The 19,323-nt window shown below is 43.0% G+C and overlaps 1 protein-coding gene across 1 annotated transcript in view; it reads left to right on the top strand.

Annotated features, from left to right (window-relative positions):
* The window catches only part of LOC308335948 (phospholipid-transporting ATPase ABCA1), a gene marked incomplete at both ends in the record, with an annotated part of 174,589 nt that overhangs the window by 134,297 nt on the left and 20,969 nt on the right, over nucleotides 1-19,323 (top strand). The window contains 5 exon segments of the mRNA XM_080793173.1: nucleotides 808-931; nucleotides 10,217-10,279; nucleotides 12,510-12,616; nucleotides 15,455-15,596; nucleotides 18,132-18,266. Of these exon segments, the coding sequence (XP_080649299.1) occupies nucleotides 808-931; nucleotides 10,217-10,279; nucleotides 12,510-12,616; nucleotides 15,455-15,596; nucleotides 18,132-18,266 (571 nt within the window).

The following is a 19,323-nucleotide window of genomic DNA, read 5'->3' as shown; positions in this document are numbered from 1 at the left end:
CACTGGAACTGGTCGGAAAAACGTGTTCTTTCCGGCCGGGGAAACTCCCCCCTGTCAGGTGAAAAGAAGTAGCTTGGACTCCTCATGCATAGAAGGAAGCATGAGGTCAGTCCGCTGCCGCCCCCCCCCCCCCCCCCCCCCCCCCCCCCCCCCCCCCCCCCCCCCCCCCCCCCCCCCCCCCCCCCCCCCCCCCCCCCAGGTTGGCAGAGGAAGTGTAGCGCCCAGGATTACATTAGATAATTGACACTGGATGAAAAAAAGGGTGCAAAATTGTGGGATTAAAAAAAGAGATAAGACTTTTTAATCACAGAATTACAGAAGGGTTCAATTTGTTCCTATTTTTCTCCAACTCTCCTTCCTTCCTTCCTCCCTTTTCCAACATCACTTCACTGCGGTGTCCTTGAATCTCCATTTCATATCCCTCTCACTCGCTCTCTCTCTCTCTCTCATTCTGCAGTAAAGCTTAGATATTTCCATCCATATTTCCACATTGGTTTGTTACAATGCGACGAAGATGTATTGTTTCTCCCCCATTCCACCAGTAATGAATATTCATTATCCATATCACAGCTGTCGCACCGCAATGCCGCAACCATGTTAGGCAAATGTCATCCAGTCTCCTTCCATCCCCATTGTTTACCTACTTAGAAACTGAGGTTGTCATGGCAACTAAGCTATGTGTTTCCTTTGACTTACGGAGTGCCCCATTGAGCCACAGAGCGTGTCCTTTTAGCCACGCAATTTTTGCAATACTCCGTCCAAATGCCGGTGAAATGTCAAAATTTTTTATCAAGCTTGTTTTCCCAGGCTCGTCACGAGGGTTTCAACATCCGCGGAGGAGGAGGAGGATGTCGATGTGAGTCGGGAACGTGATCGAGTGCACCGAGGCAAGGCCCAGAGTGATCTCCTGCGGCTCATGGATCTCTCCAAGGTATTGCTTAATACATTTTGCAGTGACAACACCGTGTCAGTTATATTGAGCGAGGAAAAAGCACAATAAAGCACGCACACACACTCACTGAGAACCAGGTGCCGGGCCGAGGTTAGAATAATAGAGAAAAAAAAAGGACCTTATCTTTTTATATTGAACGCATCGCTCCTGTTAGTTGAGTTTTTTTGCGCCTCTTGATCGTGTCCTAGCCCTGGTCCATGCAGTGTTAGCGAGTTCTCTCTAACGGCCCCTCTCTAACGGCGCTCCTCTGTTACATAGAAAATTCCACTGCCGTGCGAGGTCTCTGACTTCAGTAAAAATAAGCACAACTACTTTGCTACTCACACGAAAACAAAGGCAGTTTTGTGTTGTCGACTTCTCTATTCACCAGGGTGTGAAGCCTCTCGGGACCCCACCTTCTCTGTATAATAGACTTTTTGGGCAGACAATTAAATGTCTGCCAGACATATTTTATTTAGAGTGCCCTCTACAGTGGGTGCGTACGCTTTTCCGACATGTCAATAGTCTTTAGATTAAGGTTGGCGAACATGCGTTGCTCTGTGCTTGCGGTTATGTTTCTGGTTTAAGGACGTGTTTTGTACCATACACTATTGTATGAGTACAGAACAAAGAATGTTTGCTTTCGCCATCTTTGTTGAAGAAGAGTCTGGGCAATTAAGATTTAGTCTTACTAGAAGTACTAAAAGTTTCTCAATCTTATATTTAGATTTAGATTTAGATTTATACATTGACTGTAGAGCACGCTCTAAATAAAATATTTTATTTTATTTTCTGCCCAAAATTCATACTCGACTCCATTCTTTCATTATTATTTTCCTGGCGTGCTTGTTCAAATACAATGACACAGAAATAAGGACAATTCATTTGGTCGACTCATAATCCACCTCTCCAAATTTAACAAGGGTGGAGATAATTCATAATTCATTCTAATACAGTGAATGCTATCTGTCTTCTTTCCGCTGCTAATTACAGCATGCCCGTAGCAAATTTTGCACCATAGCTGCGTTGTGCACCTTTCTCACAAAATGCCACCTCAATATGGGAGCAGGGGTAATATAATTGAGCAGACAGATGCTCACACATGGACTGAAATGTAATGTACTCACACCGCATATCTAGACTCACCACTAATTAGTTTGTGTTGTGCTAATTTACAGTGTCAAAAACTCTGACAGAAGGTGCTGGTTTAACACGTTGAACTGTGGAAAACGGAACTTTACGGCAGAGTTTGGTTCTAGTTATGTAAGCGGAGAAGGTGCCAACTATTTCCTCCTTTTTTTTCTAAAATATTTATCCCATTTTCCCCCGGTGCCAATTGCCTAAACTGTAATCCTGGGCGCTACTCTCCCTCTGCCAACCTGGGGAGAGCCCCAAACTGAGCTTGTGCTTCCTTCAATGCATGAGAAGTGAGCAGGCCGCTTCTTATCACCTGATGGAGGAGTTTCCCCGGTAGGACGTAGCACGTGAAAGGAACACGTTATATTCCATCCAGTACCTTTCCCCTCCATCAAGCGCCCCGGCTGACCAGGGGGAGGCAGTATAGAGGCCATGTTTTTGGTCAGTGTACCTACTACCTACCCTAGGGGACACGGGGAGAACATGCGCATTCCACACAGAATGGCCCTTTCGCCATCCCCACCTAGGGTATATGCGCTGATGACATGGAGGAGAGAGCACACCCACAGCGGGAATCGAACCCGGAACCTGTGAGGCAACATCGCTACCGACTGTGCCACTATGCCCCCTCTATTATTGGAGTTCCAAAATGTGCAGGAAAAAATAAAACCTAGAATGGGCTTTATCACAGCTCAGATTAACACTCTACTTGCCAGCAGATGTTCCACCTCATGGTGGCTCTATAACAGGCCGTTGTGGAAATATTGGAGCAGAGGTTCGTCGTGTGTGTGTGTGCACAGTTTGGCATCGACCAAAAGGAAGCTTTTGGACCTGCAAGGTTCCCAAGTGACCAGACAGCAACGATATAACATAACTCAATGGTGCTGGAAGCTAACAAAGCTACTTTTGAGAACTGTAGAGCACTGTATACACAATTATATTATTATTTTTATTTTAAGTTCACAGGTTGTTTTAGTGCAAGCTATCCATGAACTGCATTTACATTTTAAATAAGAACTTTTGTGTGAATACATTCAAGTTTAATTATATTTATCTGTGAAGAGATGCAGAGATGGAGCCAACAGTTGATTATAAACAGCAGATGTTTGGCAGGAAGGCATTACTGTGCCCTCGCCAACTCCCCTACAGCTGTGTTCCATTCGGGTTGGGGGTACATATAACGCATAGATCAACGAGCGCATGGCTTTGGCGGCCATGCATCACAGACCGGGCCTGTCATAAATCTGAGCATGTCTTCGAAGCAATCGACAGGCCATCCATCATGCGCCCGATTCCTGCCCCTCCTCCTTCCTTCTCTTCATTATCTTGCACAGGAATGTGTCTCTGCCTGTGCCCCAAATGCTAGCCTCTGGTTAGCGGCTGTGTCCGCGTTAGCGGAGTAATCGATGTGGAGTGAAATAGCGGTCCCATCCGCCTGTTAGTGTTTGAAAAGCCCAACACTGTCAGCTTGACCTTCCAGTCGCTCACTAAGTTGACAGAGCAAAGTTTTATGAAACAACTCTGACAGCTGTTTGTATTTAGACAACCTGTGAGTGATGAGTGGCATCTCACTGTCTGTCAGATTGCATGTAGAGCTAATGGCACCATTTGAAAGATGGTGCAAGTCCTTTGATTTCCTCTGATGTTTATAAGTGGTTGAGAGCCAACACTCATCTTTTCGCTTACAGTAGATCTCGCTCATTTTAAATGTTTCAATAGACATCTACGAAATTCAAGCTTTCATTTGGTTTATAGATCGTGCGTGTCTGTACGAAACGCTATGCAAAAGGGACAGTTTGGGAAATCGGATTAGACCCCATTTGCTGCGCTATGGGTTGATGAAACTGAACGAGCAAATGGAATCGCGCACAATGCCTGGCACAAGCCAAATAACTTCTTTGACTAGACAATTATATAAACACAATGGACACAAGGAAGTGACAGGCACTCACTTCTGCTGATTATAGGAAAATTACAAAGAGATAAGTAGGAGAATAGGAAGAAATGAAGCAGCAGCCTGACTCCACAGACCACTCCATTCGCTCTCGCTTCTCTATACCAAACTAATTTTGCATTACGGTTTACAGGTGCTTTTTTTTTTTCATTTAATTTTTATTGATGAAAAGACAGACAAAAAAAGACAATACGAAAAAATAAAAAAGGCTGCTGCATTCATATTACAAGATACATTCATTGAAATCCTCATATATTATCGCTAGGCTGAAAGAAGAGATCCCACTTTTCCCTAACTACTAACAAGTATGAATGTTAGTTTTTCCATAACATACAGTTCCTCAGTAATGTCCATCCATTGTTCTTTCGTTGGTGGATCCTGTTGGTACCAGCGTCGTGTGATCGCTTTCTTACTTTTTGCTATTGATTAAATATTTATCACGTATTAGAAACTCTTCAGGGATATTTCCCAGCAATAAAAAGTCAGAGGTATCTTAAAACACAGAATGGTCTCCAAGGTGGAGTGGATATCCTGCCAGTATTTCAGAATTAGTCCAGAATATATGAGCATGGCCTGACGGGTGCTTTTAAACTCATCTATGCGCCTTCCCAAATGTGTGTGACCAAAATAGCAATTATTTGGGAAAGCGTTTAGGAACAGAGCAAGCGCCTATACACGTCATTTCCGGGTAGCGGCTGACTTGCGGGCAGCGTTGCGGGTAACTGCAGTGATGAAAATAGAGCCCTCATTAATTATTGATGTTTTAGTCTCCTCCGGCTTCCTCCTAGAGGATGTTCTTGTCCAAAGAATTATTAAAAATAAATGAAAACTGTAAATGAAAAAGCATGGCCCCCTCACGTATTAGAAGGACAATATCCGTCACCAGAAAAAAGGTTGGGTGTTTTTGATGAATCTATCGTGGTTAAAATAGAGTTTGAAGTTATGGGTTTGTATAGGAAGGGGGCGGTGCAGCTAAAATGAATATCAAATATCTCATTACTGAATCAAGTAAAAACTGTCCGGGGTGTTAGATAGATAGATCTTTATTTGTCATTGCAACGTGTACAACGAAATTGTAAACAATTGTGAAACAAGTTCACATAAGACCTTTTTTTTTAAGGTGAAATATCCCTTTAACCTCATTCCTGGGCAGCTCAACAATGATTGGTCAACCTGTATTGAACCGGGATGAAATTCTGAATTGCTTTTGAAACGGGACGGACCTTTTTTTCATTGTTTATTCAGACCATCTGAGTACAAAAGGTCAGACTGAAGAGGTCTTTTGTCCATCAGTCGACTCTGAGGCTTTATCAGGATTTTGGCCAGGACTAGACTGAGCTGTGGACATTGCTCTCTGCCCTTATGTTTATAACTGTATTTTCTTTGTTTGTCCTGTGTTATGTCAAATGTGTGTATATCTGTTGCATACAAGGCCGCGGGGTTGCAAAACAAATGTCAGTGCAAACCGACAATAAAGTACTACCGGTATATCATATCAAAAACACAGTTTGACCATAATGGGCACTACCCCCAACCATGTGGACTGACCAACATTTTGATAGTCTTCTCTTTTGAGAGGCTGCGCTCAGGACAGTAGACGGGGGAAACAAAATCTCGCCACTCACTGAAAAGTGAAAACATAAAGTGGAGACCGGAGGCAGGTGGCCACGCACTTTTTATTTGAAAAGTGCCTCGGAGTCTAGTATGTACAGTACTGTATGATCCGGATGCTTTAGAGTCACCGTACAGTACAAAAGTAACATTTTAAGGGCCAGTTTCATCACATTCATTTTTCGTCCAGCCTTGATCACTTTCTCTTAGACAATATTCTTTATACAACTGAGTTGTGTGGATGCTTTTATTCAAAGCACCATAAAGTCACACGAGTGCATATATTTTTAAGCACGGCTGACTCCAATGGGAATTGGATCTCTACAATGTTGTCATGCTCTTCCCATTCAGCGAGCACTCTGCTTCTCCGGGAGTCTCGACGCCCGGCCGTGTAATGTGTGATCTCCAGCAGCAGGACTGTATTGTTTGCATGGTTGGTTAGTACAGCGTCACACTCAGCTGTCTCGTCGGATTAAATGTCACCCCACTTATCACGACAGCCATTATTGCAGTGTTCTGTTGAATCATCCAGACTGCTCAGGTCGTCTGGGATAGGCGTGCTTTCTGAACCTAGAGTCGTGGAGAAACTGTTTTTATTCACCACATATCTGGAACAAACTCCCAGAATACTGCAGGTCTGCTTCAACTCTAAGTTCTAAAGCTAAAGTCAATAATGTTTGCCACTGTCTTTTAATACAGACTTATTTTTATTACGGGGGAGGAGGGTGAAGAAAATCTTCTTCACTCTATTTGTATTTTTCCATTTTATTTTGGGATAGATTGTTCAAGGTATATCGATCTACAGTATCTGTTGTTCTGTTTGTCTGTCTGTATTATAGAAATAAACTTGCCTTGCCTTACAGTCCACAAGGAAATTATCCATTAATTGACTTTTGGATAATGGACCTTTACTACATTATCACATAGTTAATACAAATAGTGTATAGTACACATTCAAAGTGTTATGTCCTGAACACACCAAGCCATAGTGAGAGAAGGGTGGTTCTGTGCTTTGCTTTTAGCAAATGCATTAGGCATGCTAGCTACACATGTAATGAATGGATAATATCATTGATTTCCAGGCCTGAAGTGGCATTGCTAAATGTATTTAATGAGAGAAGTTCAATACAACGGCTAACACATTTTAAATTGGGAGTAAACTAATGTCACTTCACTATTCCAATGCTTTGTTACACCTCCTTATTGAAATGTGAAGGGAACTTGGCAAAGTTCAACAATGATTAAGAAAATAATCCCAGAATGCCTGAACAAGCAAGGTGGTTGCTATGCAACATTTACATTTAGTCTCATTTGCAATGGTCTGTCTCCCTTTGCTGTTTCTGATACTGGCAAAGAAATGTGACAAATGCCATGATGCTCTGTGAAGATTTAAAACTACACCCTTTTTCCCTGACACCAGTCATCAAAGCATTCCGATGCCATAGGGCAGAAACCTTGTATCTCTACAGTATATTTAAACTTTCTGTGTTTTGTATTGTATTTCCAACGCAGGGCTTTCCAAAATATTTCATAGGCCAGTGAAGTCTATGGACTTTTAATGTTTGTTTAGAGTCTAATTATAATTTCCCCGTACCCAGCCAAGTCTATGGACTTTAATTCATGACTCAGCGAAGTACGTAGGCTGCTTTGGCATTGTAAGGTTGGATCCTTAGCTCCAACAGCTTTCACCAACCTATTTTATAAGATGGCTTATACCTACGTTTGATAGTGGATGGAGCCCGCACACCACAGGTACAAGAAAGACGTTCTTTATTGAAAATTCTGACGTTTCGATCTACTTGATCTTCATCAGGTCATGACTTGATGAATAATTTTTTCTTTAGCCAGGCACCCTGCCTGTCGATGTGCATATTCTACGTCCACCCTTATACCTACGTTTGAACATATTCCATACACTTCTCTTTGCTCTTATCTTTTCCCTCATTTTGTAGTGCATATATTATTAACTATAGGCTTTCAGGCCACTGTGCGGCCTCCTACTGCTCTGGTCAGTGCAATTGGTCTCCAAGCAATGCAGAGCATTTGAAGTGTTAGACACTGTTGTAATACTGCTACTGCTAAACTGTGCAATTTAGTCTTTTGGTGTGACTATAGCTAGTCCGTTCTCTGGACGCGAAGGTACTGTACATTTGATAATCCATAATTTGAGTAATGCACAGAGAACGTACCGTGACCAAACACCCTCATTCACTTCCTCATCAATCTGGCAACCCATCCGGCAAAAAAGAACGGGGGGAAAAAGGCCTCTGGGGCGGTGCCAAACAGAATGTGAATAGCAGGATGTTGCCCGTTTGCTCCGCCTTAGGCCCTCCTCTTCCAGGAACAATGTATACTATACACGTTCTGAGTCCCCCTGCCGACAAATTCAGCAGTGTAGCTCAGAATCTGTTCTTGAGAATGAGACATTACTTCGTCATTGACAGTACATTTTTACCTTTTTGATATATTTACCTTTTATTTTACAGCTACGTAAAACGGGAATAAGCTTTTGAACTGAAGTAGCCTAATCAGATTTGTACCCTTTTGTATTAGTCATTTGTGAGCTTCATGCATACATGTGAGTGACTTTAGAGCTAGTTCAACTGTTGAAAGGCCTGTGATTCATCCGTCTATCCTTTCTTTTTGCATCACATTGTTTGAGTGCAACAATTATATAAAAACGCTCACATCCATGCAGCGACAAGGACCATGTCTTGCTCTGTGATGAAACCACTTTGCAATGGTCTTTAATCGTCCTCCAAAGCGGGTATTATGCGAGGTATGCCATAGTTTTGCCAAGACATTTTTTTGAATCGTCCTCGGGTTAATAAATGGGTTTATTAATTAGTAGCAACTAACTAATGCATTATAATCTGCTTATAACACTGTGTAATTTGAATTGAATATCGACAGTATATAGAAATATATACACACTATAAAGCCCAGTGGTGGGTAGTAGCAAAGTACATTTACTTGACTAGTGCCTACTATACTCCTCTGCATTTCAAAGATGAATATTGTTCTTTTGATTTCACCACATTTATAATGACGCTCGTCAATAGTGCTGATGTACGTACGGTATACTCAGTAGCCAATACTCAAGAATACTCAATGCTACTGTACGTCACTGCCTGCGAGTTTTAACAATTTGACCACGCTGATAATTCTCACCTGTTCGCTCTCAAGACATGTTCAGCTCATTGGGATACCCGTCACAGTCTGTCACAGTCACAGTAAGGGTTCAGGCTAATTGACAATCTTGTGAACATTTGGGTTGAACAGAGGTTCACATTTCTTGACTGCCTGCGAGCTTGGCCTTTCTTCCTGCTCCTCTGAGAAACCCGAGAAGAATGACATCAGATGGGGCATATAGGCTGTGTGTTGTCCACAACCTTTTTTCACTGACAAAATGAAAATAAAAACTGCTATGATGAGTTGAGGACTAAATCTAAGAGTAAATATACTGACAATTCGTCAACAAATAAAAACTAGACAAAATGTTAGGGAGGGAATAGTGGAGAAGAGATCCAGTAGAACTAAAAGAAATGTCATATAATGCTTGGTTGTATGCTGCAAATAGCCTATCTACAAGCTTGTAGATGGGCTATTTGCTAAATTATTCTTGCCCACATCATCAAAGAGTTTGATGCTCAATTTACTTTGCTATAAAGTGGGCTCCTCAACCCTGCTTGGACTAGTTCCATCCATCTAGTTCTAGTGCCAAGAAGGTGTCTTCATTGCAAATGAATAAAGCTGACCTTCCATCACCAGGAGCAGAAGGCCCATGCAGAAAGAAAGAAAGGCCAAGCTTTGTCAAGAAGTGTCATGTTCTGAGGTGGGAATGTTCACGGGTCTGAACAATTGCTGTGAACTAGTATGACAGGCAGGAAGCAATCCTGAGGTGACTCCAGCCCATCACACACCGGCTGTGTCCACCGCGCGGCGCAGTGCGACGCGCCAATAGAACCAGTTCTATTTTCCAGGCGCCGCCACGCGGCAACGTGTCGCGCCGCAGACGGTCGCAGACGGTGTGTGATGGGCTTTAGTCTAGTTTTCTGTATGTCACAGGCTTTCAACGGCAACATCCAGTAGGTCCTGCACAAAGTGTCGAGAAACACTAAAATAATAATAAAATATTTTTCACATACAGTGATTGAGAATGTTGGTACATGAATAGACAATCGTCGCAGGCAAATAACATTGTCACACTGCAATCACCAATTAATTCAAGTGAAATATAAACACGGCCATTACTCTTTTCCCCTCCTGCCCGCGTATCTCCCATAATTCCTTCCCATCTGCCTTTCTCTTACAAAGTATGCCTCCCAGATTAACTATCCTTCCTCTCCCTTACATTCTCTCTCTCTCTCTCTCTTTCGCCACCTGCTCCCTCTACCTCTCACCTCGTTCCTGCTGCGGTGGACTATATCACTCCATTCTCACGGCCATCTCATCCCCTCTGCTATCTTTGCAGACTGTGTGCACCCAAATGCCTCTCTTTCTCTTTCCCTGGCTCTCTCTCTCTCTCTTATCATTTGTGGCCAACAGGCTCGTTGATTAGTCTCATGCTCTGCTCCATGTAGGTGTATCCTGGAAAGAAGACCCCTGCTGTGGACAGGATATGTGTGGGCGTACCGGCAGCAGAGGTGAGCTGAAAACCTCCGGAAATTACCACGCGCGCACACACTGTTATACTGGCCTGTGCCAATAAATACCACACAGTTGTATTATCCACTCTAGCATTTGAAAATCATGCAAATGGAAAAGAGCAATGTCTTCATATCAGTACATCTTGATTACAGGGACAATGTGTAACGATTTACGTAGTATTAAAAAATGTGTTTAGTAGAAAATGCAAAATGGCGAAAACTTACACGCACACACACACACACACACACACACACACACACACACAGTCAGTGCGTATGCCATATGCTGCCAAATATAAAGACAAATAGTCTGCACCTATAGCCCAGCTCTGAGATGTTATGTAGGAGTGGTTGGTATTTTATGACCTTGGTTATAAATGCTTCCTCTAGGCTGTGGTCAAAGGTGCAGGCTGTCTCTAATACACTTCTCTGGACTCTTCATCAACCACGACAATATCTGGTGTATTAGCTGTCAGAGATGTAAAGGTATCTGGGTTATCACAGAGTTGGAACATGGATGGAATGACCCTGGAATGTTTGTACATTTTCACTGAAGATGCATGATATTTTGATATGTCCTTTGCTATGAGTTCCACTACTCTATCATGGCATGCTATGTACATTCCTTTGTATGCATAACAGCCATTCAAGATGTGTGACAGTGTTTCAGGGATCTGTTCTGTGGTGTGGTGCAAGCAATGAGGGACCTGAGTGGTGGGGAACCAGATGGAAAGATTGAGTCTGGTGGGCTTTAACCCATTCTGAACGGGAACCCATTTTGGTGTTAGCATCATGTTATGCTTTAGCTATTGAAAAATAGCAGATCTACAAGCTCATAGCGCGCCACCGAGTGGCGCGCTACGAGCTTGTAGGTCTGCTATTTTTTTTAAATCGAAGAACGACTGACATTTTTAGAATCTGATCTCAGGTCAGAATGGGTTAATCAGACCAGTGTGTGTCCAGTGGAAACCTCGTATATGAATCTGATCTCAGGTCAGAATGGGTTAACTGAATGTGATAATGTCCTCTATCATTGTGAATGAATGAATGTGTCCCTATCATGTCTCATCATCACACATCCATACAGCATGGCTTCCATAGCCGTACCCCATGCAGGCATCTTTCCATTCAAACATGCTCTGAGTCACCCACATGCACACGCTTTGCGGAGCTCCCCGACCATATCCTGCCCTCCCCTGTTCAACCAAAAGCCCAGTGTAAATGCCAGTGGAATAATGTGATTCGCAGGACCCTGCTGATCACACACACACACACACACACACACACACACACACTGCATTTTCATGCATTATTTACGTGCAGCTTGATCCTCTGCTGTGCATTCACAAGCCCAGGTCACCAACCGGTAGGTACGGATCAATGAATGACCCAAATCAAATATTTATATTATTCGGGAGCCAGAGCTTCCGCGGGCAGGCCACCCGACCACCGGCCTCCGTGGAGGCCACTTCCTATACAGAGTGCCCTCCAGGAGGAAGTGGATAAATCAAGCGAAGACAAGGGAGGAGGAAGTCATTTCTGCTGTGACTTGGTGTGTGTGTGTGTGTGTGTGTGTGTGTGTGTGTGTGTGTGTGTGTGTGTGTGTGTGTGTGTGTGTGTGTGTGTGTGTGTGTGTGTGTGTGCGCGCGCGCATAGAGGTTTCCTTGTGTACAATAGTTATAGCTCACATAACAGTGTACCGTTTAAATCGGTGCTTTCTCAAACATGTACATGTCGAGGAACACCAAATTGATATGCGTCCGATTAGATTTAGTACAGAACTCTACAACGGTCTACTGTACAGTAGCTGAGATATCAGTGGAGAGAGTCAAACCGGACATAGTCATTCTCATGTTCTCAGTTCTAGCCTTATGGTTAAATTAAACCGAGGACCACCTGGAAACCCCTCAAGGACCCCTGGGGGGGGGGGGGGGGGACGACGACCGCTGGTGTAAATGATATTACAGCCCAAGACGATGTAGAGAGAGGAACCACAGCACAGCACGCTGATTATCATTCAGCTCCAAGAAGTCTGCTAAATGCTTGCATTGTAATTGTGTTTAAAAAAAAGACTTGCAGACCAATTAAAAGTGCCATTATGTGTAACAAAGCACCAAGAACCCTTTGCTATAATCACTGTGTTCCTATAGGAAACCCTTGTGTTTGCAGTGGGAGACTCATGGTCTTCTGTGTGTTCCTAATGAGGATTCCCTGTGGTCTCCTCTAGTGTTTTGGCTTGCTTGGAATCAATGGGGCTGGGAAAACCACCACCTTCAAGATGCTGACAGGAGACATCCCGGTCTCCGGTGGCGAGGCCTTCCTAAATGGATACAGGTGAGGCACTAACTTCCCCTAGCCCAGCAAACCAGCCATCATAATTAGCCACCCAAGATGGCTGCTCACATGAGGATAGAGCCGAGGGAATTTTATTCATTTATTTATATATTTTGGTCTCACTTGCTTTCTCAGCAACTCTTGTACCTCATGTCAGTGTATTCTGATTCTGTCCTTTTCTTCTTCTTCTGGGGATCATTCTTAGTTTTTCTTAACCAGGATATATCTCGGAAATTCCACATTTCTGAGAGGGACCATCTTTTTCACAACTGTGTTACTTAATTTTTAGGGATGAAAAAAACATTTTAGCCATGCATCAGTATGAAACACAAGTAGCCATTGGCGCATGTTCATGGCGCGTTGCTGTTGGTTTTCCGTAGTAATGCTGTGAGTCGCACCACTGTTAATTGGGCTTTGTGTTCAACAAAGAGATGGAGCTGAGCAGAGCAATGCCTAACATGGTGCTGCTAATTTTGATTAATATGGCCAGCAGAGATCAAAGGAAAAATCTCTTGACACCTTTAGGGGAAAGAAAGACGGAGACGCTAGAAAAACAGACGAGAGTATACACCCACTCTAATGTTTTCAGCTTATACTTGGTGGTGTACAAAGAACAGGGGAATGATTAGGAGGAGGATTGGACAGAAGGAAAGGCATCTCTGTGTTATGATTTTGTTTTCACTTCACACTTTTCATCCTTAATTATGACGGCTTGAAAAGAAGCAGACATTGTGCCATGCATACGTAGGCTCACTAGGCTGCATAGGCTACCTCCTACTAACATACAGTAGTAGTCGCGATCTCTGTTTCATCTATCAATGTTTTTTTTTTACCTATCAGAGTTAAGCTGACATGACTGACGTGTTGCGTGCAACAAAGCAAAGCTTGTGTTAACAGCTGGACACAGTTCTAATGACAACAGGCAAAACAAGGCACAAGCAAACAATTGTTTTAATCCTCCTATGCTGTACATTAGCATCAAATTAGAACATGAGGGGCATTATATTATCGAGTGAGTGTATAAGGAACTATGGGCTTGAGAAGATTCTCACACGGAATGATAGGATTGTTTTCTTTAACAAGAGGGTGGAAGCATTCTGTTCCATTATCTAGCGGTATGACTGTTGCTCTAGCTGTTTTCACAGATAAGTTGTTTTATCTGCTACACAGCACAGCCTTATTTATGTTCAAATAAAAACACAAGTTAAGCATAACCAGGAAAGAACACTCCCCACTGACAGGTAGTTACCCGGTCGCAACATGTGTAGGCACAGTGCACTGAAGTTTTTTAATCCCCCCCCCCCAGAGAGGACGTATAGGGCCTTAGTCCTACTCCTCCTCCCAGCCAACACTCCCCACTGACGGGTAGTGCCCCCCCCCCCAGAGAGGACGTATAGGGCCTTAGTCCTACTCCTCCTTCCAGCCAACACTCCCCACTGACAGGTAGTTATTGTCTCCAAAGATTGAGCATTGTGTTAGTTCAGCGCCAGGCCATGTAGTGAAACTCCTACGGTAGTTACAGAAATCTATGACAGATACTCGGCTCATGGCTCAACTGAGCAACTTACTACATCACCTGACAACTCAGCTGATTCATGCAGCAATTACTGTCATTCTCACAAGAGTCTTTTTTAAATGGCAGTCTCCTACTACTCTTTCTGCATCCTGACCCTGCGCTGACACTAGCAGCAGCGACTTTGTCAGTGCGTGTCCCCAAGTCACTGTGTTGTGTCGCCAAGACTTATTATTGAGCTGTGGCTTGGCAGCCGGCTTGTGGGCGTAGCGGGCCTAACGTACTTTTTAGGAAGTGCAGTGCTGACGATTGATGGCACTGTATCTCACCTATTTAGTACAACCAAAAAGAGTCCCTGGTTTTAAATGAGAAATAGGTCGCTCAATATTGATTAATTTCACAAACACAAAAGTTTGTTAGTCCACCATTTTACTAGCTGTCAAAGTACATTGCATGTTGACTATACTATATATATACTGTATATATATATATATATATATATATATATATATCCAGGCTATGTTCTCAAAACCTTTCCACACCTCCCGCACATGATATGTCTTTCCTCTACCTTCCTCTTGTAATACTGCCCTCAGCGAGCCGGAGCAAGTTCAGTGGCAAAAAGCCCAGCAGAATGAGCAGCTACAGAGGCTCAGTATGCTGCTCTGCTGCTATGAGTGTTTTCTCCCCGAGTGTACAACACAAGGACATTAGTATGGTGCTGCTGGGTCACAGCATGCATGGCCTGTCCTGTCGCTGTCCATCGGCGGTGGTGCTGAACCAGGGACGTGCACATAATAGACATGAAAGGGGGCTTCAGCCCCTGCCCTTTTACCCGTCTGTAAAACAGCTGCCCTCTCCAGACCACGAATGTAGCATTTTATAAATTGGTGAAAGAAATGCAAATGCCACTCTTTTCCATGCCATGCAGGAAGGCAGCATTCAGGAGAATTGCTTTCTTTTCGACGTAGTCATCGCTGCTCATTTGCATGAAGTTGAGAAAAGTGTTTTCTCAACTTTTTTTTGTGTCGGCAAGTCATGGCGATGTTGCGAGTGGTACCATAGGTGTTGCAATGTAACGCGTTGTGCACTGGTAGAGCGGCTATTTTTTCTACTTTTCCATGACAGTCATACGATGTAGTATAAAATAATATAATAAACACGTACAGATGAAATATGGAGACACAAAGCTCTGCCTGGCATGTGTTGATTGTATCAATTGTTTAACCCACCAATAATTATGAACTTTGGCAAGAAGTGCTTCTAATTGAACATAGCTTTGACATAATGTTTTGTATATATCTTTCCTCTGTTGTAACTCACAGCATACGGACAGAGATGCAGAGAGTCCACCAGAACATGGGATACTGCCCCCAGTTCGACGCCATCAATGACCTGCTCACGGGGCAGGAACACCTGGAGTTCTACGCCAGGTTACGAGGGGTGCCGGAGAAAGAGGTTGCCATGGTAACCGCTATGTCTTCCCTTCTGTTCTTCACTCACTCTGGGCTATAGATTCTATACATTAGATTTGCCATTTCATTTCATTTCAACCTTTATTTAGTTCTCGGAGAACACACTGAGGGCTGAGACCCTCTTTTTCAGTGGTGCCAAGATTACAACACATATGTACAATTGGGGGGGGGACGGGACGACGACAAAGAAAACAAAACATAGATGAATAAAGTAAATTACTGGTAATAATAAAGGATCATTACATAGTGATCAACTCAATTAAAATATTGATATTTACCAACGTTGATATATCAAGTTGAAAGCGATATAGAGAAGGAAGAGAGCTGTTACTGGATTAGCTAAAGGCCAATATACTTCATCATTCCACCTGTGCCTTATCGTTGCAAGTATATGAAAACAAAATAGATTTGCTGTCTTAATTGGGTTTTCAGAAGGGGCAAAGATGGTGAAAATATAAATATAAAAAGTGATCATGAATAACAAAAAAAAAACCAATATCCTTTTCACACAATGTTTCAACTAAAGAGTCTCAGAGTCGTAGATAAGTTCAACAGCAGAAGCCATACAAATTGGCATATATGAATTTAATAATATGGTGGGAGAGTAGTGCCACTGGGTTACGGCTCTGCATATAATGATGCACTCAGAATCCTGCTGAGGCCCCCGCAGTGGACAAGTGCCAGCTAATTGTATGTAAACGTTGGTGTACAGTACTAGGGCATTAACGAGTTGACATTTTTACCAGTCGACTTGTCAGACGGTAAAGTCGAAGTTGAGTCGATGCATCATTTTATGACGGACGGACGGGGTGGTGGGACCCAATATCCAATCCTACAGTTTGAATTCTGTACACACACGCACACATAGAGCAAAAATAATACTAAGACTTCGCCTAATTTGACTCGACTTGTGTTAATGAAGTCGATGCATCGTTTTTTTTTTAATGAATGCCCTATATGGTGTACCCACTCTAGATGCTCTTCTCAGGAATCTGATGTACAGTTTTATGATTTGGTGGAATGACTAATGACTTAAAAAATTGCAAAAGAAAAATTATATTATGTTTCTTGTTATTTAAATTATTGTTGTGTTGTCACCTGTATTGTTTATTATATGGGCCTATTAGAGTCATAAATTAAGATTGATTCATACAAGCTCTACTTTATTCACCAGGCTGTGGTCAGTAACAGAAACATCAAAAGCGAAAGTGCACAGCGCCAACCATAGGCCTCAGACTTGCTGCCAGGGCTTTGATCTCATAGCATCTATTCTAAGGGAACCCGGTTGCATGCATGCCGATAGCGCGACTCTCCTGGCATGCAATCCATGCCCATGTGCCGTTTCGGTGGCCATTTTTTGAGCCATACTGTTCACAGATGTTCTCCAATTTGTGCCAATTCTCCAAGTTATCAGTAAACAAATATGGCAATATGTACAAAATGTGTGTGAGGAACCCAAAGGGCCACCGTTTTCTTTGTTGGTGTTGGCTAAATATGTGATTATTCATATCCTTGGAGAGGTTCCTGCTGGACACTGACAGACACAGTGAGACACAGCGAGACCCAGAACAATCCAATCCAATCCAATCCACTTTATTTATAAAGCACATTTTACAACTCAGAGTTTACAAAGTGCTGTACAGAAGAATAAAACTAAATACACTGTAGCTAAACACAGAGAACAACAGCAAACATAAGAAGAATACAAAACAGATACAAAACAAAACACAAAACATGGACCATGGAAACTCAACCGGGGTGTAGAGGTGGGTCTTTAGGTGGGATTTAAAGGTCTCAATGGAGGGGTCCCAGTTTGACATTGGATTTATAGATCCATTATTTTTGTCTGCGACACCTGCCTTTGCGTGTCCTCGACAGACATTACACAGGGCCTGAATACAATCATTCTGTGGGGATGCTGTCCCACCTGTCCTCTGACATCTAAATGCCAGCATTGTGCTCAACCTCTCCGTTGGTCAGCATGCATGTGCGATTGTGCGCCAGTGTCGACTAATACTATGACGAGAAATGTTCGTCGACTACCTTTTTTCACTGACAAAAACTAAATAAGAACTAAGCCATGATGATTAAAACTATGACTAAATATACTGACAATGTCGTCAACAAATAAAAACTAGACTAAAATGTTAGGAAGGGACTAGTGGACAAGAGATCCAGCATAAGTCATTTTACACTTGGTTGCATGCTCAAAATAGCAGATCTACAAGCGCACAACGCGTTGCGCTGCGACGCGTTGTGGGCTTGTAGATCTGCTATTTTCAGCAAGTGTAAAAACAGTCATTACGACGGCATCAAGGCCCGCCAAAATACATTTTGTTCGACTAAATCAACTGTAGTCTTAGTCGACTTAAATCTTAGACTAACACTAAAACATTCCAGCAGGTGACTAAAATGTGACTAAGACTAAATTAAAATCTATTCAAGAGACTATACGACTAAAACTAAAATCTAAATGTCCTGCCAAAAACAACACTGATGTGCGCCGTGTTGTGTTTCTTCCCGTCAGGTGGCCGAGTGGGGGATCCAGAAGCTGGGACTGGTCAAATACTCCAGCAAGCCAGCAGGGACCTACAGTGGCGGCAACAAACGCAAGCTGTCTACAGCAATAGCCCTGATTGGCTGTCCTCCTGTAGTCTTCCTGGTGAGATGAAATGTACTGTTGCGATATACAGTAGATACTGAAAACTTTATTGCAACCCTTACTGTTATTATTGTAAAATACACCAGGACAAATTCTGAAACTGAACTTCAATTTGTATTTGAGAACGACAAGAAATGGACATGATTTGGGGTTATTTTTCTTTCCGTGGGCAAAGTATGAAGATTTGAAGGTGCATGCATTTTTGGTAACATATTATACCTTAACAAAAAAGAAAGAAAGTTCTCGATCAAACTACAGCAGATCGGGGACAAGTAAATTGGTTGTACATTAGAAGGGAGGTGTATTTCTGGGGGTTGCCCTGTATTGCGATTAATTTTTCAGGAAAGACCCCAATCTCCTTTGGAGAAAAATGTAAAGCGCACACACAGCAGTGTTTGGGCCTAAACCACTTAAACCCTACGCCTACAGTATATACTTATTTGACTGGGTTCCCCCAGGGCTTTATAATTGCTCCTCTATCCCTCTACACCACATTAGTACAGACGTTAGTACAGACCCTAAATTGCACATTATTTAATTTCATAATCCACTGTCAGACGCAATTACATTTTCATTTAAAGAACAGCCTCCCCAGTCATGTCATGCTTGGCTCAGTATGTATGCGATATCCACCCCCCCCCCCCCCCACACACACACACACACCTGCTTCTCGCTTGGTTCTCACTAGCCGTCACACCGAGGTACCGGGGTAATGTGATGTCAGTTTCAGTGTCACTTTCCAGTGTGTGCACTTGCCTAGGGAGTCTTGGCAGCCTTGAGGCACTGTCACATACTGTAGGCTTTGCACGGGGACACACTGGGTATGTCGAAGCAGACGACGCTCCTGTGGGATTTGCTGGCACTCTGCCGGTGGGAAACGCACATGTCTGGGAACAACACAGGCAATGGACTGAGTCCTGTCGCTCTCTAATCGTGCGTGGTCAGTCCAGAGGAAACCCAAACGGCCTAGTCCACTGTGTACGTCTAAGAACACAGCCGTATCAAATGTTGCTCGCGTGCGTGTATATATATATATATAATATATTATATATATGCT

This window comes from Protomyctophum bolini, assembly GCF_963924005.1.
Source record: "Protomyctophum bolini genome assembly, chromosome: 20".
Taxonomy (NCBI): Eukaryota; Metazoa; Chordata; class Actinopteri; order Myctophiformes; family Myctophidae; genus Protomyctophum; species Protomyctophum bolini.
Note: the sequence above shows the minus strand (reverse complement) of the source record. Positions and strands in the feature narration are given on the sequence as shown.